Source organism: Chionomys nivalis, chromosome 7 (genome assembly GCF_950005125.1).
Source record: "Chionomys nivalis chromosome 7, mChiNiv1.1, whole genome shotgun sequence".
NCBI lineage: Eukaryota > Metazoa > Chordata > Mammalia > Rodentia > Cricetidae > Chionomys > Chionomys nivalis.
Genome location: NC_080092.1, coordinates 41,185,592 through 41,211,324, shown reverse-complemented (window position 1 = coordinate 41,211,324; position 25,733 = coordinate 41,185,592). Strand labels below are relative to the sequence as shown.

General features: G+C 53.3%; 1 protein-coding gene across 1 annotated transcript; it reads right to left on the bottom strand.

Moving 5' to 3' along the window:
• On the bottom strand, positions 1–25,376 carry Wnt9a (Wnt family member 9A). Its single transcript, XM_057774863.1, has 4 exons — positions 25,184–25,376; positions 5,738–5,994; positions 4,771–5,033; positions 1–2,582 (listed from the first exon to the last, which is right to left on the bottom strand). The coding sequence occupies exons 1-4, from the start codon at positions 25,276–25,278 to the stop codon at positions 2,100–2,102; spliced, it is 1,098 nt and encodes a 365-aa protein (XP_057630846.1). The 5' UTR covers positions 25,279–25,376; the 3' UTR covers positions 1–2,099.
• Between the last annotated feature and the right edge of the window lie 357 nt (positions 25,377–25,733).

Below are 25,733 nucleotides of genomic sequence, written 5' to 3'. Positions count from 1 at the left end.
TCTGGTTTTGTTACACAAAGCTGTTAAATAAATACATTCTCTGCAGTCACTCAGGTTCACACCTACTCGCCACACAGATGAGGTAGAGAAATCACAGGCTGCACAGGACTCCACACACAGACCGCGCTCCCTTGTGTGTCCGTCGCCCTGCCAGGGAGGCCAGCAGCAGGCCTCGGAGCCAGCATACACTGGGTGGCCAGAGGGAGCGGGGCAGTTGCTCACCCGACTGCCCACAGAAAAGAAGATCCAAGAGGCTCTGGCCTGTGGGAGTTGCTTCATCCAGAAAGACATTCTAGTATATATTTATACAGAAACAAACCAGCCGGCAGACATTTTCATTCTGCCTTGTTTTAAAAAATACTTTTCTGAATATTGAGGACATAGAGCTAAATGTGGTATTCGATAAAAATATTCTTTCTCTGAACTGGCAGGCTCCTTTCTCCGGAGCTAACAGGGATGAAGCTCCAGACGGTAGTGACAGCGTGACTGGGTACAGACTTCCGAGAAGTGCGAGGTGCCCTCCCTACCCACCAGTCGCTGTGTATGCCGCTCAGGTTCTCATCCTGGGAACGTGGCATCCGTCGGTGGGCTATCACAAACCACAGGAGAATAAACTTTGCTATTTACACATCCAAGAGGGACCAGAGGCCCTCATCCACATAAATAGGTTTCCTTTTAAGACACAGTCTTACCACCACCCCAGGCTTGGGCATTCTGGACCCCTGGAACTCCAGGGGAGCCACCCCTTCCTCAGTAGTTCCTGCCTCACTGCCCACACTCTAGCCCACACATCCACGGGATTCCCACACAAACCTAAGGCTGGGCTTTCTGGGAACCAAGGAGTCACCATATTGCAGAGGGCACAGGCCAACTGGATGCTGGCCACGACAGCTCGAGTACATACACTCACATTCTCACACAATCCATGCACGCACACGCAACACCAGCTCAGTGTAGACATCAGCAAGACCTGGTGACAGCAAGTGTGTCTGTCCCTCCATACCTCCCTTGGTGACACAGAGCAAGCGTGGCTTCCTGAGATGGACATTCGAAAAGCTAATCCTGCCTCTGTCACCACGCCCATGCCTCCAGCACCCTAGACCCCACAATCCATATCCAGCAACCTGGTCACTACACCTGCAGGGTACAGAACCACACCAAGGGCCTCTGAACCCCAGGTAAGGTAGGATGGGGGGAGGTTCCCAAAAGCCCTGAGGGCCATGATTAGGCCCCATTGCTTCATTTCTTTCCAAACATGACATTGATTTAGTGGTTTCGAACTAGAGCAAGCAGGGAGAATACAGAGGGACGGAAGGCGGGGCTTGGTTGGCCCGGGGGCAGGTCAGAGGAAAGAGCCACAGATTAGGAGGCAAGGGGATAGAGAAAATAATAATTACTATATTAGTTAAATAATAATAATTTAAAAGTCTCTGATACTCCAAGGAAGTGCTCAGGGTCAGAGGGCCAGAGGCTGGGCCCTGGAGACGGAGTGGCTGCCCTCTCCTAGTGGTTTGGCTCTCTGAAGACAGTGCTGGCACCAGGCTGCTGGCCCAGAAGGGCAGCCATGTGATTATGATGGTGCACCTGCCCTCCAAGCCTCAGAGGAAGCCAAGAGGCAGGGAGGGGGCAGTTGACACACTGGTCCCTGACAAGGGCTGTACTCTAGGGACTGGTGTGTCAGGGAGGAGGCAACTGAGAAAGCATTACTGCAACGCTCTCGGGTCAAGGGGAGGAAGCTCGGGCCCAAGGCATAAGCAAAAGGGTTGAGGAGGCCAGACAGGGGCCAGCCCTGCCCTCTGGGCCTTTGAGAAGGAAGACAGCCAACCAGCTGTCGGCATACCAGGACCCAAGTGTGCTAGGGGCACCTCTCCTTCCTTGCAGACCTTCTGTGTTGTTTGTGACACCTGTGCCCCAGGCAGCAGGATAGGCTGGCCCTGCAGGGCTCACTCTGCAGGTTAAGACCCCGTGCACTATGTGCAGAGACTACAATCCCTGCGGAAAGGCTGGCAGAGGCCAGGGTCAGCTCCTGCGGGTGGAGAATTCTTCTGGTGCTGTGTACAAAGCCCATGCCGCTCGTGGCAGGGCCACGGGGCCTGAGGTCAGCCCTTGCAGGTGTAGACTTCCTCCCTCTGTGTACACTGCCTGCACTCCACGTAGCAGCACCAGCGCACCTGGCATTGGCAGGGCCTCGTCACCACACGGCTCTGGGTGTTGTGGCCACGGCCACAACAGATACTCTCGCAGTTCTTCTCACGGTGGCACCTGCGGCCTGCAGTGCCAGGGGAAAAGCGGCCAGCCAGGCAGAAGCTGGGCGAGTCGTCCAGGTGGACCAGCTCCGGCGTTCGGGGCAGTGGGTCACCACCTCCTGACCCAGAGGCCCGGCCCCGTGGTGGGGAGATGGCGCCGGCCTCGCCCGTGGCTTCATTGGTGGTGCTGCCCACCTTGAGCGCCGTCTCATATTTGTGTTTCAGGTGCTTGCCCACTTCGTGGAAGGGCGCCAGCTGCCGCCAACAGGTCCGCACTGTGCAGGAGCCAGACACGCCATGGCATTTGCAGGTGGTCTCTACTCCAGCCTTTATCACCTGCAGTGGGGAGTGGAAGCATGAGGAGCATGCCAGGAAGGCCCAGAAACATCAGAGAGGCCCCAACCTCTGCCTACCTTTATTGCCCACTGCGCAACCCTTGGCCAGCAGGGGTCAGCACTGTGCAGCACACAGGAAGCCCAGCAGCCAGGATCACAGGCTGGCTCTTTCCCTTCCAGTCAGGACTGCCAAGAGACAGAGGCCTTAAGGCCAGTGCCTTGATTTCCAGGACGGACCTCTACACCTCTAGGAGCACAGGCTGGCCCACAACCCTTTGAGACACTTCCTGGCTAACCTTATAACCATTCCTGCCCTACCATCAATAATTCCAGCCCTGCCAGGGACTCCTACTTCTGATCTTAGCAGTGGCTCATTGGGCCGGTGAAGACAAGGCTCCCTCGGGGCTGTCTTGGCTGATCACAATCCTCCTCAGTACCCAGCTCCACGAGGACATACAAACTCAAGCCCTACCCCCTTGAGGGCCAGCCTATGAGGGGTGGATGCGGATGCACAGGAAGGGGGGAAAATATGCTTCAAGAAAGGTAACTTCTTAAGGAAATGCTGCTCCTAGAAGAGCTTCCAGGGCTGACTTCCCAGGAGAGGCTGCACCCCGTGCCCCATGGTAGGAGCAGGCATGGCTGAACACCAAAATTCCAAGTCTGGGTAAACTGCCAGGGAACCCTGGCCAGGCCCTTCCCTTCTCAGGGCTCTGCCTGAGGGATCTTCTGCCTGGCCTCTCATGCCCAGGGTCCTTTCAAATGCTGTTTCAAATCTCAGAGAGTTGTGGGGCAGAAGAATGTCAGGGAGGGGGGAACCTCTTCCCAGGTGGACCCCAAGCCAAAGCTGAGCTCCCAAGCTGGCCCCCAGGAGCGTCCATTGGAGAGGGATTAAGAAATGGAGCTACTTCCTCACTCTCCTGCCAGGCAACCAGAGTCCCACTTAAGCACGCTTTCCTGAGAAAGCAGGGCAGATTTAATTAAAGCACGGCTGCCGGGGAGCAGTAAGCTGAGGGAGCACGTTCACACATTCTGACTTTTCATTAATAGCTCAAAAGGGTAAGGTGGGGAGGGAGGGTCCAGCAGGAAAGAAAAGAACAGCTCGGCCTTGAAGATTGAATCTGCCCTCCCGGGCTTCCCTCCCCACTAGCCTAGCCCTGAGAAGGCCCTGGCTGCAAAGGAGGCAGACCAATCCTTTAATAAGTGGGGGATTCAGAACTCCGATTACTCAATAACAAGGAGCTCAGGGCAGGAGGGGCTCTAATTACCTTGCTGTCCTCCTTAGACTGGAGATACAGAGCCAGGCAAGGGGAGGAGGAAAGGCCCCCAGCTCCCAAGGAGGGTATGGACCCTGTTTTCCCAAGTGCAGGCTAGAGTCTAACATTTGGGTCATTCAAAGATGAGGTGGGGGTGCTTGGGGTTCTATCTTGTTCCCATTCAGCAAAGGTAAACCAGGAGCTTCAGGGACGTGATATCCAAGACATTCAAGAGGCCAAGCAACTCCAGAGTTTGGCCATGCTCCCCAAAGACCTTCTAGAGAGCTACTAAAATCCCCCTTTTGCCTGTTTTCAGAGTTGGGTCTCCATCTTTCAGAACAGAGTCTTGGCTACACACATTACTGGGCACCCTGGGCAAATGGTTCTGTACCCTTAGCTCTTCCTTGGAACCTCCCATCTACTAGACTGTGGCTACCTTCTACTTCTGTGGTGACTCTGTAAGTCACTTTAGCCCGTCGGATACAAACCACCAGCTTCTGGGGCAGCCTGTCCATAGAGACGATCCCAGGCCCTTGCCTTGCCAGGAACAGGAGCAGAGAGTGAAGAAGACCCTTCCCTCAACCACCACAAGGCACCTCCATGACCAGTGACCCCATCTGTCCCGTAGCTCAGCAGGATTCCAGGACCCTGCCTGGCTGGAACTGCATGGCTACAAGAGCCAGCTCCTGCCCCCTCCCAGCCCCTCTTCTTCTTGGGCCCCACCCACTCACACTACACTCCCCCAGCTAGTCACCGGCTCTTCATCCACTCCATGCCCAGCCTCCCTGGACCCAGCTGCTCTCACCTGCCCTATGTAGGTCTACTTAGTGCCTGATGCTAAAATACTCACTGAGGCCCAGCTCCTCTCAGACCTGACAGTGCCCCCATCCTGCCCTGCGCCCCACCCATCCTGCCCCTGCACCCCACCCAGCTTGCCTTCACACCCACGAGGTTGTTATGGAAGTCCACTCGGGCTCGCAGATCCTTGCTAGAGCGCCGGCCCAGGAACTCCTTGACAAACTTGCTGCTGTACTTGAGGTTGTCTCCACAGCCACCCCACTGCCAGGCCTCACGGTTTTCCAGGTCTGGGGCCTCGTCACAGGTACAGCGTTCCATGCGCCCTGCGCTGCACGCCTTGGCCAGTGCGTGCGTCAGGCCCGCAGAGGAGATGGCATAGAGGAAGGCGGTCTCCTTGAAGCCTGGGGACAGCAGTTGAGTTAGTGAGGCCCAGTGGACAGGCAGGCACGGCAGTTTTGCAACCCACAGCCCAGTTTCACATGTGTGCTGGCTAGGTTAGGGGTTGGGGCATGTGCCTTTGGTAGGCACCTGGAGAGAAATGCCGAGGTTTCAGTAGTGTAGGACAGGTTAAGGAGTGGGTAAAGCTTCAGAGCCTACTGTGGTACCTCTAGCCTGGTAGTCACAGATCTCAACCAGGTCCCCAAAGTCTTGGCCTGTTCCTGGGGTCCTTGACAAATCCAGCCTTAGACCTGTGTCTCTACTAACCTGTGTATCATATTTTATCCATCCATCCATCCATCCATCCATCCATCCATCCATCAATCCATCCACCTACCTATCTTCAGCATCATCTACCTATCAATCATTTATTTGTATATTTCCTATTACCTACCATGTCTATATATCATCTATTTATTATCAATCATCTATCATCTACATATACAGGCAAGTACTCTACCACTGAATTAACCCCTATTCCCTCAAGTCTCCAGTTTTTATGAAGAGACTCCCATGAGCTCCTGTGCCCAGTGGAAGAAGGGGCAAGTAGGAGGATTTGCCCGAGGTGCGAGGCTTTCCGTCAAAGCTGATGGTAAGCTGCCACCTGCACACCTGTGCCAGGGAGAGATTGGAGGGTATGGCTGAAGGGGAGCCAGCAAGAGCTTACCTCGCTTGAGCAGGCTGGCTCGGTAGCGGCCCTCCAGGGTGCAGTTCCAGCGCTCAAAGCGGAACTGGTACTGGCACTCCAGGGCACTCATGCTCACGGCCTCCACCAGCGTCTCGGCCACACCCGGGTCCCTGCGGCACATGCGACGCTGCTTGCGCTCCAGCTTCAGCCTGTCACAGGCCTTGTAATGTGCTTGGGCTGCAGCCTCAGCCTCCAGCGTCAGGGGGAGGATAGTCAGGGGTTCGCTGCCTGTTAGTCTAGGGACAGAGAGGAGAGAGTGAGTGTCCATCACAGTGGGGGAGGACTGTCTGGGCTGTCTCCCCGGGAACAGAGGAACCAGTACACTCAGCCAATCAGGCAGTGCATAGAGACCTTCCCTGAAGCTGCCTGCTGTCACACCTATCAGCACTGCCTGTCCCCTACAGAATGCCTAAGGGACCCCCGTGGAACCCAAGGCCCTCCTGGTGCCCAGGCATGGCCTCTAACAGCTTTGCAGTTGTCCCGACAGTTACGGTTGACTCCAGCATTGACGGAGAAAGACAGTCCCCAGTCACTCTCGAGAGCACAGCAGTGTAGGACTCTACGGTGGGAAAGGGGCCAGGACCCCAGGCTATGTCCATACTGCCCTCCTCCCCTGGGTTATTACCAGCCAGAAGTGTCCTGGTCTCCCTCTTCTCCCTGACCCCCTGAAGCCTCTCTGGACGCCATGTGATCTGACTATGGTAGTGTCTCGGCCTCAGGACCGTGGGCACACTGGCCCCTGGAGAAGCAAGCCCCAAACCTTCACTGTTAGTGGCACTCTAAGGGTTATGTGGAGAGCTAGCTTTTAGACAGGTAGAGGGGAACAACAAACAAGAAGCAAAAACAGAAAGGAAAAAAGGGATAGGAACGAATGCTGAAAGAGACTGTATAGCATCCCCGATGCCTGGAGAGCCTGGACATGTCCAGACAGCATCAGTCCATGCTCTGCCTGAGGGGACTGAAGACAGGGTGCCCCTGAATTCCACCATGTAAACAGGGACTTGAAGAGACCAGGGCCAGCCTGCCCCTCTACCATCCTGCTGGGGCTGACTTTCTCTCAGAACCTTTTTTTTTTTTTTTTTTTTAACTCTGGATGGACTCAGTGCAGATATCTGGAAGGCATGTCATCAGAATGACAACATTCAGGGGCACAGAAATAGGGCTAGGATTTGGGGGTTTGGAGTGTCTGGGTGAGGGGGCTTGGAAGGAGGCGGGGACCACCTAGTCAGGGCAAGGTTGCTAGGAGACCACAAAAATAGCCCATGTGAGTGCTGGAAGAAAAGACGAAGGGTCATAAGATCACTAAGATGAAGTGTGTCTTTCCCTGAGACTGAGTGCAGGTGTAAGGGGTGGATGTATCTGAATACCTAAAAGAACTAAAAATTTTTGGGGTGTTGCAAAGGGCCCAGAAATAAGAGGACAACAGACAATCTTGAAAGCTGTTTTCAACTTATTTCCCAGAATAAACCTAACTCTATGACTGTGTGTGAGTATGTGTGCGCACATGTGTGCGCGTGTGTGCACATGTGTGGATAATCACAAAAAGCAGACAGAAGTAAGAGGTCCTAGTGTGGTGCTCTCTGAAAGTGACTGCATTATGCTCTGTGTGTAAAATGCCCTGGGCTCATGCTTTGGTCTCCCGCAGGTGGCACTGTTTTGGGAGCCTTCCGCAGCTCCAGGAAGTGTGGCATGGCTGGTAGATATAGGCCGTAGGGGTGGCCTTGGATGCCGAGGCTCACATCCTTGGCCTCCTGGCCCAGAGTGAGGTAAACAGCCTTGGCCACACTGTTTCACCACGCCTCACCCACCACGACGGACTGAAACCCTCTGACACAGTGAGCCTGAACACATCCCCCCTTCAGTTGTTTCTGTTGGGTATTTCAGACACTGGGATGCAAGCATCACCAACATAATAGATGCCAGTCATGCACTGTGTCCCAAAAAGCTAGAAAGATTTTGAAAATGGAAGAACTAAGGTATTTTAGTAGACTGCTTAGTCTTCAAAACCAAACAACACCTGCAATATGAAAGCATCACTGACTCCCCCTTAGTCGACACAATTTTTTTTTATGTATTAGTTGAAAAATAATGAAAATAGTTGGGCAGTGGTGGCGCACGCCTTTATTCCTAGCACTCAAGAGGCAGAGGCAGGCAATTCTCTGTGAGTTCAAGGCTAGCCTGGTCTACAGATCAAGTGCCAGGATAGCCAGGGCTACACAGAAAGAACTTGTTAAAAAAAATTTTCACAAGAGAGGACTGGTGCAGGGGTCAATGAGATGGCTCAGTAGGTTAAGGCGCTTGCTGCCAAGCCTGCCAGCCTAAGTCTGATACCAGAACCCACATGGTGGAGGGAGAGAACCAATTCCTGAGAGTTGTCATGAGACACCCACACGCATTCTGTGGCACACATGTGTGCTCCCCACCCCCAACACACAACACTTTAAAAAAATAAAATACAACTGCTCTTAGATCACAGGTGCCCATCTTCACTGAAAATAAAGAAACCAGCACATGATGGCACAGGCAGATCCCAAACATCCCAACCACTTAGGAGGCTGAGGGAGGAGTATTACGAGTTCGATGTCATCCTAGGCCAAAAAACGTGACCCAGACAGAAAAACAGAAAGAGGGAAAGGAGATGAGAAGAGAAGAGAAGAGAAGAGAAGAGAAGAGAAGAGAAGAGAAGAGAAGAGAAGAAGAGAGGTGAGGAGAGATTTGAGCTCCAGAAGGTCTGTGCTGGCCAATTTTATGTCAACTTGACACAAGCTAGGATCGCTGGAGAGGAGGGACCTCAGCTGAGAAAATGCCTCCATAAGATCAACTATAGGCAATCCTGTAGAGCATTTTCTCAATTAGTGATTGATGGGGGAGGGCCAGCCCATTGTGGGTGGGGCCACCCCTGGGCTGAGGTCCTGAGTTCTATAAGAAAGCAGTCTGAGCAAGCCATGAGGAGCAAGCCAGTAAGCAGCACCCTTCCATGGCCTCTACATCAGCTCCTGCCTCCAGGGTCCTGCTGTCTGAGTTCCTGTCCTGACGTCCTGATACACAGTGATGAGAAATAAGCCTAATAATCCCTCTTCTTCCCAAGTTGCTTTGGTCATAATGTTCCACCACAGCAAAAGTAGCCCTAACCAAGACAAGGTCCCCACGTAGAAAAGTTTGACTTTACAATGGCACAAAAGTGACAGGAATCCAGGAAAGATGGTACTGTGGATTTGCTTTTTGCTTTTTCCTGTGCACTGTGCAGCACAAAGCTCCTTGCAGCTGGCCCCAGGATCCTAAGAGAAACACCAATGCTCAGAAGTGACATAGGAGGTCAGCTTACGAAGAAACAGGCTTGGTGTTGATTCTGACCCACTAAGCTAGGCTCCAGTGTGTGCTGGCCTGAGCTGGGATGTTGGGAGGGTGGGTACATTCCATGCATTTTGGACTAATAACATGCCATAGGTTTCTCGGGACATAAGATATTAAGATTTTAAGTCACTGTGCCGCATGGCCCTCACACGCGACAGGATGCAGTGCTGGAAGAGTGTGCAAGAAGGAAGCAGGGAAGGGCTGGGTCTGCCTCATCCACTGTGCCCTGGTGTGAGCAGCCCTGTGCCAACATGGAGCCCACCCAACGCCCCACAGATGCCATGCCCCGCAGCCTGCAGACGGGCTTGGAGACAGAGGGAAACACTCAGGACAGGCCACCTGGGGAGGGGGAGCACATTCTTTCCCGCACAGCTGTGTGCGTCCCTGGGCACAGATGGCTTTTTTGCAAACACGTGGCAAGTGCCTGCCTCTATGGCTGTCTACCCAGAGGTTGTGGCCCTGGAGCCCAGACAGCATCCCCTGTATCCTGTCCTGGCATGGCATAGGCCCTACCCACCAGACCAGCTGCCTGCCACACACAGAGCACCTGCTGCCAGGCTCAATGCAGCTGCCGCCCAGCCCTAGTGGTGTCTGGCCTAACATGGCAGACAGAGCCAGCTGCACAGCTCAGCACAGTCACCCAGCTGGGCACACACATCTTTCCAGGCAGGGGTGTGGGTTTCTCTTTCTACATGGTCTTTCTGGCAACTAAAGTCCATACATACCATGTCTGTCTATGATTCTGTATCTCTCTACACATAGGTCCCTTATTCTGATCAGACAGACAGACAGACACACACCAATTACAGTGGGTTACACAGGGGGCTGAGGTTGCAGCTTCACTGGCAGAGTGCCTGTCTGGCATACAAAACCATGGGTTCTATAGATCGGGCATGAGAGCACACATCTGTAATTCCAGCACTTGGGCAGTAGAGGTAGGAGGATCAGAACTCGGCTACAAAGTGAGACTGAGGCCTGTCAGAGTGACAGAGACCCTGTCTCAGAAGAGACGGTTCGAGGGTTTAGAGCACTTGTTGCTCTTGCAGAGGACTGAGTTTTAATTCCCAGAATGCATATGGTGACTTACAATCATCCATAAATCCAGGGGATCTGACACCCTCTTCTGACCTCCACGGGCACTAGACGTGTGTGGTATACATACCCTCATGCAGACAAAACACTCATACACATAAAATAAAATAAATAAACCTAGAAGATGACGAAGACCAAAAGTGAATTACAATGACCTAAATCCTAGTCTAAAGTAACTACTAAAAATAAAAGGGAAATGACTAATCTTGGTAGTTTTGTTTGTTGTCTTCACATGGCCCTATAAGCACACCAAATGGAAGTAACAACAGAAAACAGGACTGTATCAAGGCAAGATGCTTCTACAGGACAAGGAAGCAATCCACAGAGAAAGAGACACCAGCAGAGCAGGAGGAAACACTTTAAGGAGCTGGCGTCCAATTTAGTAGCAAGAAATAACCCCTTGAAAACTATCCAAGGTGGGCTGGAGAGATGGTTCAGTAATTGAGAGCACTCTGTTCCTCCGAATGACCTGGGTTCAATTCCCAGCATCCACATGGCAGCTAACAGCTGTCTGTAATTCATCTCTAGGAACCCAATGCTCTCTTCAGGCCTCTGTGGGTGCTGTCTGGTCACAGTCCACAAGCATACTTGCAGGCAAAACACCAGTACACATAAAAAACAAAAACAACAGCAACTAACCAAGGAGATGACTCCAAAACAGACCTCATACAAGGAAAACATTCCTTGCTCCTCATGATTAGGGAAATGTCAATCAAAACCTCAATAAGAACCACTGGAAAGGATGGAAATTAGTATAGCCATTGTGGAAGAAAGCAGGGAGGTCCCTAAAGACAAAACCAAACTAGTACTATCGTAAGATCCTCTGTCTTTGTTACTCCTCTAGGGCTATGATACAACACCATAACCAAGGCAATTTATAGAGTTTATTGATGGCTCACAGTTCCAGAAGGTGACTCCATGATCATTAATGGCAGGGAACATAGCAGCAGGCAGATAGGCATGGTGTTGGAGCAGTAGCTGAGGCTGAGACACAACCATGAGGCAGAGCAGTAACTGGAAATAGCATGGGGTTCTGAAGCCTCAAAGCCCAGTGATACACCCACTTGCAACAAGGCCATGGCTCCTAATCCTCCCCAAACAGTTCCAAGTGTGGACTGAATATTCAAACATATGAGCCTAAGGGTCATGCTCATTCCAACCACCGTTCCAGCTACCCTACTGGGCATACATCTAAGGGAAATGGACTCACTACATCGAAGACACCTACATCTCTGTTTACTGCATTGTCACAAGAACGGACAAATGGAAGCATCCTTGGTGTCCATCAACTTCTACACAGACAGCAAGAGCACAGCACACCCACATCATGCAGGAGATCATGTCATTTATGTTTATTTATGGCATTCGTTTAGGAACTGAAGATCATTATGTTAGTGGAGTTAGTCAAGTACAGAAAGACAAGTACACTCAGAAGAGCAAGGAGAAAAAGCTCAATACAGAAGTAGTGGACAGTGGTTACCAGGTGTGCTGGGCAAGACGTTGGTAAAAAGATACAAAATCTCGATGAAGGAGGTGGAAGTTTGAGGTCTATCTACTGCAGGGTGACTATTGGAGCAGTCTGTGCAGAGCCAGTGAGGTCATCACAGAACAGAAGCTGGACAGTGCCCACCCTCATAGAGCATGTGGGAATACAGGCTCTTGAACACCGAGTTCACTGCCTTGAGACCTCCAGAAGGGAGAGGGCTGGTTCTATTTTTAATTTACTTGGGAATGGTTTAACTATTTTATGCTCCCACTAACTGTGCAAGGATATCTTTTCCACCCCAATGCCATTTTTTTTCCTTTGCTTCCATATAGCGGTGAGAGTCCTCAGCATAGTGTCACGGCATCAGCTGACTATATCCCACACTCAGCCTCCCAGCCCATATCATTGTGGTCTTTGGCTAGCTAAGAGTTGATCTGGGCCCCTGCAGCAGGTATAAAAACATACAGCCAAGCCCTCTAAGAGCTGACAGAAATACAGTCAAATCAACGTCACAAATCTGTCATCCAGATGCAGCCAACCTGACACAAGAATGGCCCCAAAGACATTAGAGAACAGAGAGGCAAGAGCTGGAACAGGTACCCACACATGTGCCCAGACTTTGGACCACTTCATGAAGGAAATGAGGCAGCTAGCATCTTCCCAGTGTCTACGAGGCTGAATCAGACAGTCTGTGTCACTCCGGAACATCAAAGGCCAGCTCTTGACATCACACCATTCGTGACAGGACCAGACACATTGAACAGGGTGCAACAGCTCTCTGGGTCTTCTTCCAGACACATCAGGGAAAGCCACACATAATCAAGAGTTGCTTGCATCTTTTGGGGAGTGAACACCCCCCTTATCTGCAGAGGAGAGGCACAGAAGGCCACAGCTTTGGCGGTGCCTCTATTCTGGAGCAAAGCCCAGAGAACTCGCCTTGGTCAGGGTGGCTCTACCTTCTGCATGACTAGACTCTGCCTGGGGGCCTCACCTGTGTGCCCTTCTCTTCCATGCTCTTTCTGTTGAGTCTCAGTTCTTAGTGAACCTTCTGTTGATATGCCCTGGAAGAGCTGACATCCGATGGAAGAATTTAAGAACAGCTTGAGCCAATTCTTTGGGAGAGTTCTCACTCCACTTTGCCACCTCTTCTCTTGTCACCTGTCACACTCATACTGATATAAATCACCTCCCACTAAATCCACACACTTAAGGACTGTTGATGTATCATTTACAGATACGTGTAATAATAGCATCAAATTCAGGACTTCCTCCATAACTGAGTGTGGTGGTGCATACCTTTAATTCCAGGGTTTGGGAAACAAGAGGCTGGCAGATCCCTGAGTTCAAGGCCAGCCTGGACAATAGGTCTAGTTCTAGGATAGCCAAGGCTACAGTGTTAAATCCTATCTCAAAATAAACAAACAAGCAAGCAAACAGAAACATTTACTTAGATAAACATTTATTTGTTTGTTTGTTTATTTATTTATTTATTTATTTATTTTTGGTTTTTCGAGACAGGGTTTCTCTGTGGTTTTGGAGCCTGTCCTGGAACTAGCTCTTGTAGACCAGGCTGGTCTCCAACTCACAGAGATCCGCCTGCCTCTGCCTCCCAAGTGCTGGGATTAAAGGCGTGCGCCACCACCGCCCGGCAAACATATATTTATTTAGGAGCTGGAGAGTTGGCTCTGTAGTTAAAAGGACTTATTGTTCTTACACATAACCCAGGCTTAGTTCCCAGCACCTGCATGGCAGCTCACAACTGTCTGTAGCTCCAGTTTCAGGGGATCTGACTCCCTCTTCCAGCCTCCATGGTTACTTTTATGTATGTGGGACACATACACATGCAGACAAAACAGCATTGACATAAAATAAAAACATTAAAAATTTTAATTTCTTTGTCTGGGGTGGTGGTGGTGTCTGTGTGCCACAGAGCATGTGTGGAGGTCAGAGGACAACTCGCAGTTGGTTCCTTCCTTCCACTACGTGGGTCTTGGGGTTCAAACTCAGTCCACCAGGTTTGGCAACCAGCACCCTTACCTGGTGAGCCAGCCCTCTACCTTATGTTTTGAGACAGGGTCTCTCACTGAATCTAGAGCTTGCCAAGGAGGGCAGAATGCCTAGCCAGCAAGCCCTAGGAACCTTCCAGTCTGTGTCTCCAACCCTGGGGTAAGAGGTATACACACACACACACACACACACACACACACACACACCCCTTCATGCCTGTATTTTTACATAGGTCCTAGGGGATCCAGGGCCCTGTGCTTGCACAGGAAGCACTTCACCAAGTGAGTGCTTCACATGAATGGAGCCAGGACACAGCTGTCCTTTGTGGCTGGTTTATTTCACTCGGTCACGCTCTCCTGGCTCACCCACGATAAAGAATATTGAGAGTCCTTTACTTTAGTAGGAAACATTCCCTTGTGTGGAAGGACATGCTGCTTGTTTATTCACTGATGGATGGGCACTGGGATTGTTCCTGCCTTTTAGAGATCCTGTAGACCTGTTTTGTTGCTCGTGGGTGTGTCCCTGGGATGGAATTGCTGGGCCAGGGACCTTCTAGGAACTGTCAGCGTGTTCTCCAAAGCAGCTGCCCCGCCTTACATCATCAGACAGGGTTTCTGAGTTCTCCTGGCCCTTCATCCAGGTGCAGCCACGGCCACACTCTGCCTCCAGGAGAGCGACTCTGCCACGGTCAGTTGTCTTCCCACGGCTGCCTTTGTATTTGTTTAAAAGGTTCTCACTGCTCCTGGCGGACTTCCGCTCAGTGCTTCCAAGCCTCACTCCACCTCAAACTCAAGCACAGAAGGCATCAACGGTCACCATTCCAGTCATGGCTAACCTGCAGCTTCATCTCCAGCCCCAGCAGGCCACACAGAGCCCACGTCACAGCACCATGGACCAATACAGAGCCCGGGTCACAGCCTTAGATCATACAGAGTCTGAGTCAGAAGCATACATGGATCAACACGGAATCCAACTCATAACCTGAGTTCATCCTACAGAGCTCACATCACCACGTCAGACAGCTATACAGAGCCAAGTCACAGTCTTGGGCTTTCACACAGACTCTGCCTCCCAATTCAAGGCTGTGCCGGAGTCTAAACCCGGTCCGATTTTTGTCTCTCTAGATTTCCCCGCTGTCTGTGTCCGAGTTGGTGTGTTTCCGCTCATGCTCTCAACTCCCACATCCTGATGTTTTGATGAGTGTCTCACTAGGAGCCTTCATCACACTGTGCTGGCTCACTTGCTGTTTGCTCAGTCTAACCGTGGAGTGCTGACCCTAATAAGGTCATGGTCTTGGCTTGCTGCTTTCTTTCATCCAGGTGTGGACCACACCTGTCCGCTTTAAACCTTCTCTTTATTCATTTTAGGGACTCCCCCCCCCCAACTTCCCCTCTTTTCATTTGCAGTTTAGTAGTTAATATCCCCCCCCCATTTTCTCAGCTCTCCTTGACAGAAGGTTGTCACTCATTCAAGCCCAATGCAAGTTTAAGTCACCTGTTCACATCCTTGCCACCAAGGATATGCTATTATGTACTTTAGGTACAGCTCAGGGCCAAGGAAACATCAGGTTAGTCAGCATTGTCTCCCCTGTCACTTCACAGAGGCCATTCTCTCTGTACTTCTAAGGATGGGGTGGGAGAGCCGCCAAAGTGAGTGTCAGCCCCTTGGCTCCCATGAACATCGTGTCATGTGTGTCTTGTTCTCTCTGGCTCTTCCACAACTGTCTTCAGTATTCACAGATGTACCATAATTGAATAAAATCCTGTGAAATTCACTCTTATTTTCTGTCTGGGTTTTACCCATCCACTGTTTCTTCTGCATGGCTTTATTTTCCCTCAGAACATCAGCCCTGTCCGGCTCAGCTCTCTCCTCTGCTTTGGACCTTCCCAGCAGGGAAGTAGCGCCCCTGTCCCACATCTGTCTGCCTCTCCACCAGCTCTGGGTAATTTCTTCTGACCGGCTCCCAGCGTGCTAATTCCCTTCAGCTGTTTTGAATCTGCTTCTCAATCCATCTGTCACTGGCACTTTCCCCCCTGGTTGTTTGGTGTTTCCAAACTGCTGGGTCAGTTTTTTTGTGGGTTCTCTTTGTACAGAGATTCCTAGCCTATCTGCTTTCATCGCAATTCCCCCACCCTCTACTTAAAGCACAGCAAGCATGAGTGTGGTGCTCTAGAGCCTGGTGTGGCTGTGGCTGCCTTTCCACGCGTGCCTGGTTACCCTGGCTATGTGCTGGTTGTTGTCTTTGACATGAACAATGTGAAATGAAGTATAAAACATGGAGATGGGGGTAAATGGTGACCCCACAAGACAGACATCTACCCAGAGCCTCAAGGAGCCATCTGGAATCTGCAGCTATCATGAAGGTCAGAGTCCTGAAGTCCAGTCCCCCGAAATGAGCAGAGGGCGTCCTTGTAAGCAGTGCTGGAGAGATGACTCAGCGGGTCCAAGGCTTGCTGTACAAGCATGAGGACCTAAGTTCAGAGCTGCAGCACTCATGTGAAGGCCTGGCATGGTGGCATGCGTCTGCAATGCCAGTGCTGAGGTGGGGTGGCTGAGCTAGGTGGATCCCTAGGTCCTGATGGCCAATCTAGCTTAATGACGAGCTTCAGGTTCAGCAGGAGATCCTGTCTCAAAACACAGTGTGGAGGATGGCATCTGGTGTGGACATCTGGCCTCTACATGCACATTCACATGTACGCATGCACTTACGTGTGCACATGCGCAAAGACACGCCACACAAAAGAAAACAGTGAGGGACCCCGGAGGAGACAGGAAGGATTTGCACAGGGCCTTTGGGAAGAGCCAATACCTTAAATTCAGACCTCTAGTCTCCAGAACTGACAGAGAACAAATTCTTGCTGCATTAACACACCACGCTGGTGTGTAGTCACTTGTACAGACTGGAATCCAACAACAGCCCACAGAAATGTTTCCCATGTCAGGTAGTCAGGTCGCTGTAGCCATGATAGTCTCAAGCTCAGAATAAGTTAAATCCAAGCAAGACTGGACCCTGGGCTGTGCTGGAGACTCAGATCATCATCAGGTGCCCTAGTGCTTGTTGGGAAGTCTTCACTGAGTGTTCCCTGCTATGTCAGGCACTGGCCCGGGCCGTCCTTTCTCCTGTGAGAGGCTCCAAGCCAACACTGTTTAATCTTTCTGGGTCTATATCTATGGGCTTCGCCTTATTGGCCTTTGATAGTTTTGACATTAACCATCCTCATACATGTATATGCACATACACACATACACACCAATATACACAGGAAACCCTACAGAAACATGCATACAGGTGCACGCGCACACATACCAAGACACATACAACACAAACGCATTCACAAAGAAACACACTCGTTCACGCACTTTTACACATGCCCATAGGCATACATGTACACACACACACACACACACACACACACACACACACACACAAATCCAGCTTCAACTCATTTCAACAAGATGGTGTGGTCCATCTCAGTTGCTGCAACTAAGGTACTTGTGCCCACAGATGTTCTCATTTTGATGGGCTGGTCGGTGTGTTCACTCCATACACAGACAGGACTCTATAGGACAGAGGCTAAAGTAACGTGGCCAAGACGCACTGTCTAGAAGGAGAAGCCAGGTAAGACCGGGATCCAACAGCAGCTCCCAACCTAGCCACAAACAGACCTGACTTAAGATTGCATCCTTGGCAAGAAACCCAACATGGTCTCCAGGGGATGCCCACACAACCCCAGTAACCCAAGCCATCCCAACCTGGCTCTCCTGCCTTCTCCATCATTCAAGTGGCAGCCATATAAGATATAAGATCAGCTTGAAAGAAGGAAGACGTTTGTAGCACACTGAACCACATGAGACAGAACTGCCAATCCAACCCACAAAGTTCCACGGAGTAGAACCCACGTAAGACTGTTGATCCCCGAGGGTGCTGAAAGGTGGGCTATCAAGAACCTGCCCCTCACTGGTTTGCAGGAACTTAGCGGAGACCCTTTTAGCTCTTTAGAGAGCTCATAGTCAGTGACTGCTCCTGAGTCTTGGACAGGCCTGAGGTTGTGATAGCTGAAGGACCTAGGAGCTTCTGTGGAGCACTAGCTGGTGATCAAGAGCTGAGGATAGCTCAAGACGGAAGTGCATCTCAATTCTGAAGCCCAAGCTGTTCCCCCAAACAGGAGCAGGGCAGACAGATGGGCAGTCCCCCTTATGACAGCAAGCCCCCAGAGTTGCTCCCACAGTCCTCCATCCCACCAACAAGCCAGGCCACCCCTGGGCCACCCTGCCAGGGAACCAGCTCTCTCCTGGGCCAGGGTGGAGGGAGCCAAGGGTACAGTTCCAGAAGCCACAGCGCCCAGCCGAGGAAACCTCAGCTCCGCCAGACAGCATTTAATTTCTGTGTGAAACAAAATCAAAACAAATTCCAGCACTGAGAGACGGAACTGAGATTAACCCTCCGCCCTCTCGCAGCCCAGCTTCCAGCCCGAGAACCTCCAAGTCCCTGGGGGTGGCAATGCGCCCAGGACAAGGCCAGAGATGTTTTCCACAGAGACACTGGTCGAAGGCTGCAAACGGGCAACCATCCAGTCTCCCTCCCTCACTGCCCACTGCCCTGAAGGAGCCAAGCTCCTGGGGACTGTGGGGTAGACAAGTACCATCCAGCTACCACCCTGGGATCCAAGGTGCTGTCCAGCAGACCCCATCCATCACAGGCACGCATGTTGTGGGGCCCCAGTGCCGTGCTGGCCCCTGGGAAGATAGGAGCAGAACTTCCCAGAACAGCTACCTCTGAGGCCAGCGACAGCCTTCAGAAAGGCCAGCCACAGGCCTTAGGCAATGAAAGCAGGCAGATCTGTGCGCCCCTCAGCAGCCATGACCTTACACAGCAGTTCTCCCGGGAGCTCTATACCCCTAGCTTCCCAGCCTTGTGACTAGGGTGCTCCCATCTCCATATCCCCATCTGCCAGGATGCAGATGGCCCCAATATCCTCAGGCTCCCGGAGCTCCTAGCAAGCATCTTGTCCCGGGCCAGACCTCCAGCCCACTTCCCCTAGCTGCTCCGACCTCAGGTATTGAGATGAAAAACAAACGCAGAACTTGCGGCTTGCCTTTTCCATCGCCTCGTCCGGCTGCCTGACCCAAGGTACTTAGGCTGCCAGCTGGGCAGCTGGGTTTCCTCCTGTGGGCAGGGGCATAGGGCCAGCAGGGACCTTGCCAGAGGGGCCAGGCCTGTGGGTCACAGGGGCAGGGCAGTCTGCAGCCACCCAGATCGGCGAGGACAGTGAGCCTATCCCCTGACACCTGCCATGGGGGCAGTCAGCCATAGGTGTACGTTCTGATTTTCCCAGATGGCCTCATAGAGCATGGCTGCCCATGAGTGTTCATCCACATGCCCAGGCCACTTCCTCATAATGACCTCAGACATGCCAGAAGGTAGGGTGGCATGCCAGCTGGGGAGCCATGAGCTTGGAGCAGGCAGCCACACCTCTTCTAAGACACATTTAGTAGGTGAAGTCAGGACTCCAGTCAGGTTAGGAGACCAGGCTAGACTATGAGATCAATAAGAAAGGCAGACACCCCCAGGGGAACAGAGGGTCCTCCACTGGCCTTAGAACCTAGGGGATACCGTGAACAGCTAAGAAGAGACTCATAGGAGACCCTCCTGTATGCTCCAGAGCTGAATCAGGCAAAGAGCAATACATCTGGTCTGTCATGGAAACAGTAAGCTAGGCAAAAGCTGATTTCACCCCAACTTCCTAGCAAGAATCTCCCCCCTAAACAGTCCACTTATGTGTTTCAAGGGGCCTGGCTTCATCTACAGGCACCTAAGGCTCATGCCAGAAGCTTCCCTGACTACACAGACAACTGTGCCTTGCCCAGAGCCTGCTGCAGCCAGCCGGGCACCAGCAGGGCACCCGCCACACGGTACAATACACAAAGGCAGCGGGTGCCCGGCAGGCTGGACTCAGAGGGCAAGTGCAGGGAGCCTGTCAACAGGTGTCGTCTTTCCAGCAAGGAGCCAGGCGGGCTTGGCTACCCCGCCTCCACCTACCCCTTATCAGCTCATCACACTCCAGGGTTCAGGGCCTCCCCGGGAGGAATCTATCCTTGTACATTCTTTCCTAGGATACAAATTACCTGCACACCTTACCCATGATGGCCAAACCTGGGAGTTGGCAGAGAGGCAAAGGCTCAGGCAGAAGGTGCCTGGGGCCTTAGGCCACCTAAATGCTGCCCGGCACCTACCAGGTCCTGTCCAGGACAGGCACCCCGAGCCACAAAGGCAGGAGGCAGAGCGTATGGTGAGGACAGGAGTAAGATTAGGTCAGCTGTCTCCCCATCCAGACGGCTGCCGGCTGTGAGTAGGACATCTGCTCACACAGCTGAGGGGGGCCAGGTGGCCCCGGGCTGGCCTCACCTTAAATCCCACCACATTGCTGCTGAACACCATTTCCTATTCCCTCAAGGCACACGAGGGACACTGCGCACACTAGTCCGGGGGTCTGAGCTCGACTAGTGTGAGGGTGTCCAAGGCAAAACCCGCCCCCCCCCCAATTCCAGGAACATGCAGATGGGAGACTCAGGGGCAACTGGAGTGGGAAGGTGTAAGGGGTTGCTAAGGCAGAATGAAGATAACTAGCTCCTACCTGGGGCTAATGCCACACCTGCCACACAGCCTAGCTGGGAAGCCAGGCAACTCCAACTTCAGCTGGCCACTTGTGGGGGCGGGGAAAGGTTGTTGTTCAGGGAGCTGCAAAGGAATGCTGGTTCCACCTCCACCTCAGCAGGCCACAGGGAGCTCTTCTCTCCTCATCCACATCCTCTGCCAAAAGGTCTCACCCACAGAGCCCCTTGGCAGAGGCCTCCAAGGCCAGCCTCTCTGCGCCCATTGCTGCCCTACAAAGCCCCACTGCCTGGGTGCCACACTTTGCTGACCTTCCAAAGACCTGTGAGCATCCTGGAGTGTTCTGAGCCCAGCAGCTCCGTGGATACACCTGACCCCAAGTACAACTGCCAACCCTGACCTAGGCCTGACCTTCCAATCTGCCCCTAAGCCTCCATGGATTCCTCAATTCATGCCTACTCGGCTCCTGGCTGGACCCAGACCCCTGGTTTCTTTGTAACCTCTTTCTCGCCTCAACACATACAGTGAAGGCTCCATATAGCTCTCAGGCCCAGCATCCTGTCTGGAACCCTTCCCAGCCTTCCCTGACTCTAGGGGCTACCGGGTGCCTCTAGTCCAAACAGCCATCAGGTTTGGGCAGATGGCCACAGGGTACTCCCATCCAGGCTCCAGGCTCCTGCCCTTCTGACCTGAGGGGATCTTTCTCTTCTAGTTTTCTGAACACCCAGAATTCCTATGAATAAAGGATGCCGCCTTCACCCTTACAGTCAGGCTGGGGCAGGCACAAGAACGGCAGGTAAGGATTACCACCACCTCTGTGTATGGAATGAAAGAACCCATTTGCTTTCCAGTCAAAAAATAAAACTTCTCTATCTAGGAGAGATCCAGAATATGTAAAGAGCTCTCATGTACAACAACAAACCAAATAACCCAACTTTTAAAAGGGCAAAAGAACTGAACAGATGGTTCTCCAAAGGAGGGATGCAAAGAAGCCTGCAAAAGCCATGCCCCTTAATCCCTTTAATTTCAGCACTCCAGAACAGTCAGGCAGATCTCTCTGAGTTGGAAGCCAGCCTGGTTTATACTAGTTAGTGAGTTCGAGGACAACCAGGCTAAATAATGAAGAGACCCCGTCTAAAAAAAAAAAAAAGAAGAAGAAAAGAAAAGAACACAACAAAACCCCAGCCAACCAAACATACAGCCTACAAAAGGCAACCAGTGTCGTCAGCCATCAAAGCCACAAGGAGACACGCTTCACACCCGCTAGGATGACTAGAATTAAAAACAACAATGAGAAAAACAGAATGTGTGCGGTGATGACATGGAGAAACTGGACCCCTGTACTTTTATGGGAGGGATATAAAATACTGTAACTACTTGGGAAAACATTTTGGCAGTTCCTCAAGAAGTGTAAAATAGAATTGCCTGAGGACCTGGCAATTCCACTTCTAGATAGGAACTCCCCAAGAACTGAAAACACAGATATGTTGGGGGGGGGGTACATCCACAGTCACAGCGACATCACTAGAAATAACCAAATGGTGGAAACGACCCAAAGAGCCATCAACTGACAAACAGGTTTGCTGTTGTACAATCAATTTGGCCATAAAAAGAAGTGAAACACTGATCCATGCAACAACATGGATGAGCCTCCAAAAATACGACACCCGATGAAAGAAGCCAGATACAAAAGGCCACGGAGCGTATGGTCCCACTTCTACAAGGAGTCCAGAGTAGGAAAATCCATGGAGACAGAAAGATTAGTGGTTGCCAGGGGCTGGAGGGAGGGGAGCGGGGAGTGACTGCTGAGTGGGTATGAGGTTTCTGGGGTGAGGAAAATGTTCTGGAATTAGACAGTGGTGATGGTTGACAGTTTTGTGAATATACCCCAAACCACTGAGCTGGGGGGCGTTTCTTGGGATGTGAGTTATATTCAATAACAAAAAGAGGGCCTTCGTAGGCTCTGATCCCACACAGCCCCAAAGAGTCCCTAGTGATCCCAAGTGAGGCTGCCTTTCAGAAGGGGACATACAGGCATTCCCTGGGAGAAATCGACGTACACGGCCAGAACAGAGAAATGAAGCGAGTCTTAAGGCTTATAGCGCACTTCCTAGTTCTTTACAAGAAAACAGGGTGAAAGTCTCCAAGCTCCCAGAAGCCTCTGCAGGAGCTCTTAATCCCTACCTCCACTTAGTCTGGGGCCTCCTTTCTAGATGCCAGGGCAGTTTAGCGGGGAAACAGTGTCCCGGGTCTGTTCCTGACCCCTGCGGCTCACACCAAGCCTCTAACCCGTCGATTTCCAGAGAGGGGTAGAGGGTGAACGAAGCAAAGCCTCCAGAGGGTCTGTGTCTGTGTCCCCAACCCACATGTGACCTCCGACCAGCCTCTGGAACACAGGCCTGCAGCAGGCAGCAGCTCTGGAAGAAACTACTGGAACTGCCACCTGCTGATCCGCTCAACCGACTGGGATGCAAAGCTGAGCCAAGGGAAGAAGAGAGGGGAGCCCCTTCCCCATGGCTGGTGGCCAGCCTGGAGGGGTCCAGCAGCAGGGTGGCCAGAGGCCTCTAGAAGGGAAGGGCAGCCAGCGCTGTAGGGTTGGGTTGCAGCTCTGGGAGGGGGTGGGGAGGGCTCCTGTAGCCACGTGACCCTCCCCCGGGCCAGCCTCTCCTCTCTGGGTTCCTGGGCTGTAACTGGAGCCGTGTTCCTGCCTGGGAGCCTCCGTGCCAGGCAGAGCTTTGGAGAGGGGGAAGGGAGAGGAGAGCCCCAGATTCCAACTCCTTCTCCCTACTCTCTACTCCCTCTCTAGTTGGGAAGCACAGCACATTCTCACGGTGGCACCCACAGGCTCCCCCTCCAGCTCCAGGCCGCCAGGCCTTTCAGGGTTTCCAGACTCATCTCCTTCCTTGATCGAGGCAGGGGTGGGCCCCCCCTGGACACAGAACAGCCTAGGACACACCTTGTGCCCCCAACAATACATACATACAACAACAACATCCAAAGAGCAACACTATACATACTCCTCAAAAGTCAGCTTGAGAGAGGCCCAAGTCAGCTAGCCATCCTCCTAGGCTCTTGGTTCAACAGGTATCCACTCTGCTCATCTTTGGTCTATTAGAGTTCTTCCTCCAAACCAAGAAAGTGGGTCTCTCTGGCAGCTGCTGGAGAAGAGCACTCAGCTTTCCTTGAGGAGCCCTTTGGGGCAGAGAGCTAGGAAGAGGTTGGCCCAAGCCATAGCAATACTGATGTCTTCAGTACCTACCTGCTTGGGAGCCAGCTGCCCTGTGCTTAAACCCTGCCATTGAATCAAAGGGTGCCAAGACCCCTACAGCAGCCTAGCCAGAAGACTTCACCAAGGCACAAGGTCTAGAGACAACAAGGAGAGGATGAGAAAGAGAGACAGACGAGGGGCAGTGCAGCCAGTACCCTAACCCCATCATCTGTAAATTCTGAATCCTGGGGCCACAAGACCAGCAGCAAGAGATCCCAGAAGGAGCCAAGTGGCCGCCCATGCAAGCCCAGGGCGTGTCAGGAGCCCGGCTGGGCCAGAAGAGAAGAAGGCACAGCTGGCTGATGGGCTGCTGTGACTCACGGCGGACCTGTGGCCAGACGGCCATCCTCAGCCCTCCCTCTTGCCCGCGGGTGAGGCTTAGGGCTGCACAGATGGCGTGCAGGGGCGTGCCAGGCCAAGGCCCAGGGGCTGGATCCACAGTGGAAGCCAGGGAAGCCAGGGTGGGAGAGACCCTGGGAACCGAGACATGGAACTGACCCTGGAAGACAACCCAGAAGAAATGGATAGACAAGGAGAAACGAGGAGAAAGAAAAACACAAAGGGAAATTTTCCCATGAAAATATTTTATTTTCTTTGAGAACAGGATACACCTGCAGGGCTTCTCGGCCCAGCCGCCTCTCCCTGCCCTGGCGGGTGCCAGATTCCTGGACCAACGGGGCCCTCTGCCGGCCACAAAGCTACGAGCGGGCACCGCAAGCCAGGGGCGAGGGAACAGGTGACCGGCGAAGGGCGGCGGCCCAAGAGCAGTTCAGGGCACCTAGGACCAGGGTTGCGATCTGAGGGGCCAACCAGGGCTCCCAGGGTGCGGGGGTGAGAAGCAGGGAGGGCGGAGAAAGATGGGACGCTGCCTCTCATGGTGCCACCCAGGACCTCGGCGAACTCAAAGTGCAGAGGGTATCCCTCTAAAGACCGCTGGGTTCAGGCATCCCAGACCTGGGAAAGGAGTAGAAGGGGAGGGACGAAAGGAACTAAAGGCGAAGAAACACGCCCAACAACGCGGCAAAACTGCTAGCGCAGAGACAAGCGAGTACGGGCGGCGACCCCGCGGGACAGCGGCGGCGATCACCCCCCGGACCAGGTCTCCCAGACGTGTTCCCGAGGGCCGAGGTCGGAGTCGGGCTCGGGCGGGCGCCAGAAGAAAGCGCAAGAAAAATAAATTTCTCCAGCTTGGAGGGTTTTTTTTCTCCCCTTTGGGGCTCAGTGCAAGGAACATCTGGATTTTGTACGTGTTTTTTTGTTGTTGTTAAATTAACTTTTCCAGAAGAGAAGGGGGGTAGTGGGCAGGGGCCAGGGAGGCTCCAGCCTTTTGGCAGGAATACCGCGGCCTAAGGCGGCTGCGGCGACTCGGGAGTCACCGTGGACCGCGGCCCCTCGCAAGCCCGTCGGGGACACCGGCCCCTCTACCTAGGGCGCACGGCGGGCAACGACCTGCGGACCGAGAGGCGCGCTCGCTGCCAACTAACAACTCCAAGCCACCCGTGCACCCCGCCGAGCACCTGGCGGGTGCTGCCCCGGACTCGATGCCCCCGTCCGGCCCCGCCGCCCTCGCCCGCCCTCGCGCGGCCGCCCGCCGCGGGCACCTACCCGAAGTAGGCGGCCGAAGGGCGCAGCGCGGCGAGCAGCAGCGTCAGCCCGAAGGCCGCGGCCAGCCAGCGCGCCAGAAGGGACCCATCCAGCATCTTGCCGCGCCGCGGCGGCAGACCATCGCGCTCCGGGCTCCGCGCAGGGCGCGCCGCGACCGCCGCCCTCTTATAGCGTCCGCAGCCGCGGCCGCGGGGCGGGGCGCCGGCCAGCTGGGCCTGGCCCGCCCGCGCCCCGGAGGAGGGGTCACGCCGGCGCCGGGGGCGGGCCGAAACCCGAGCTGCGCGCCCGCCGCCGCCGCCGAGCCGCTCGGCTCGCGGGGCGGGACTGGGGCGCGCCGTGGGGAGGGCTGGGCACGTGGCGCGGTGGGAACCCCGGCCGAGTAACGGAGCCAGGAGGAGCGGCGGGGCGGGGACCGGGTGACCGAGCAAGGGTAGACCCCGGGGCTAGGCGTCTGCAGCCGGGACACAAGTGCGAGCTCCGGAGAGTCTCCCGACAGTTGGGGCCGGCTGTTGGCCGCCGGGAAAGGCATCCGAGAGTCGAAGAAACTTGG

Coding starts and splice junctions, on each gene's coding strand:
- Wnt9a (XM_057774863.1), bottom strand. CDS start 25,278: ATGCTGGATGGGTCCCTTCTGGCGCGCTGGCTGGCCGCGGCCTTCGGG. Junction 5,995..25,183: donor CCTTCGGCCGCCTACTTCGG/GTAGGTGCCCGC, acceptor CTCTGTCCCTAG/ACTAACAGGCAGCGAACCCC. Junction 5,034..5,737: donor AGCCAGCCTGCTCAAGCGAG/GTAAGCTCTTGC, acceptor TGCTGTCCCCAG/GCTTCAAGGAGACCGCCTTC.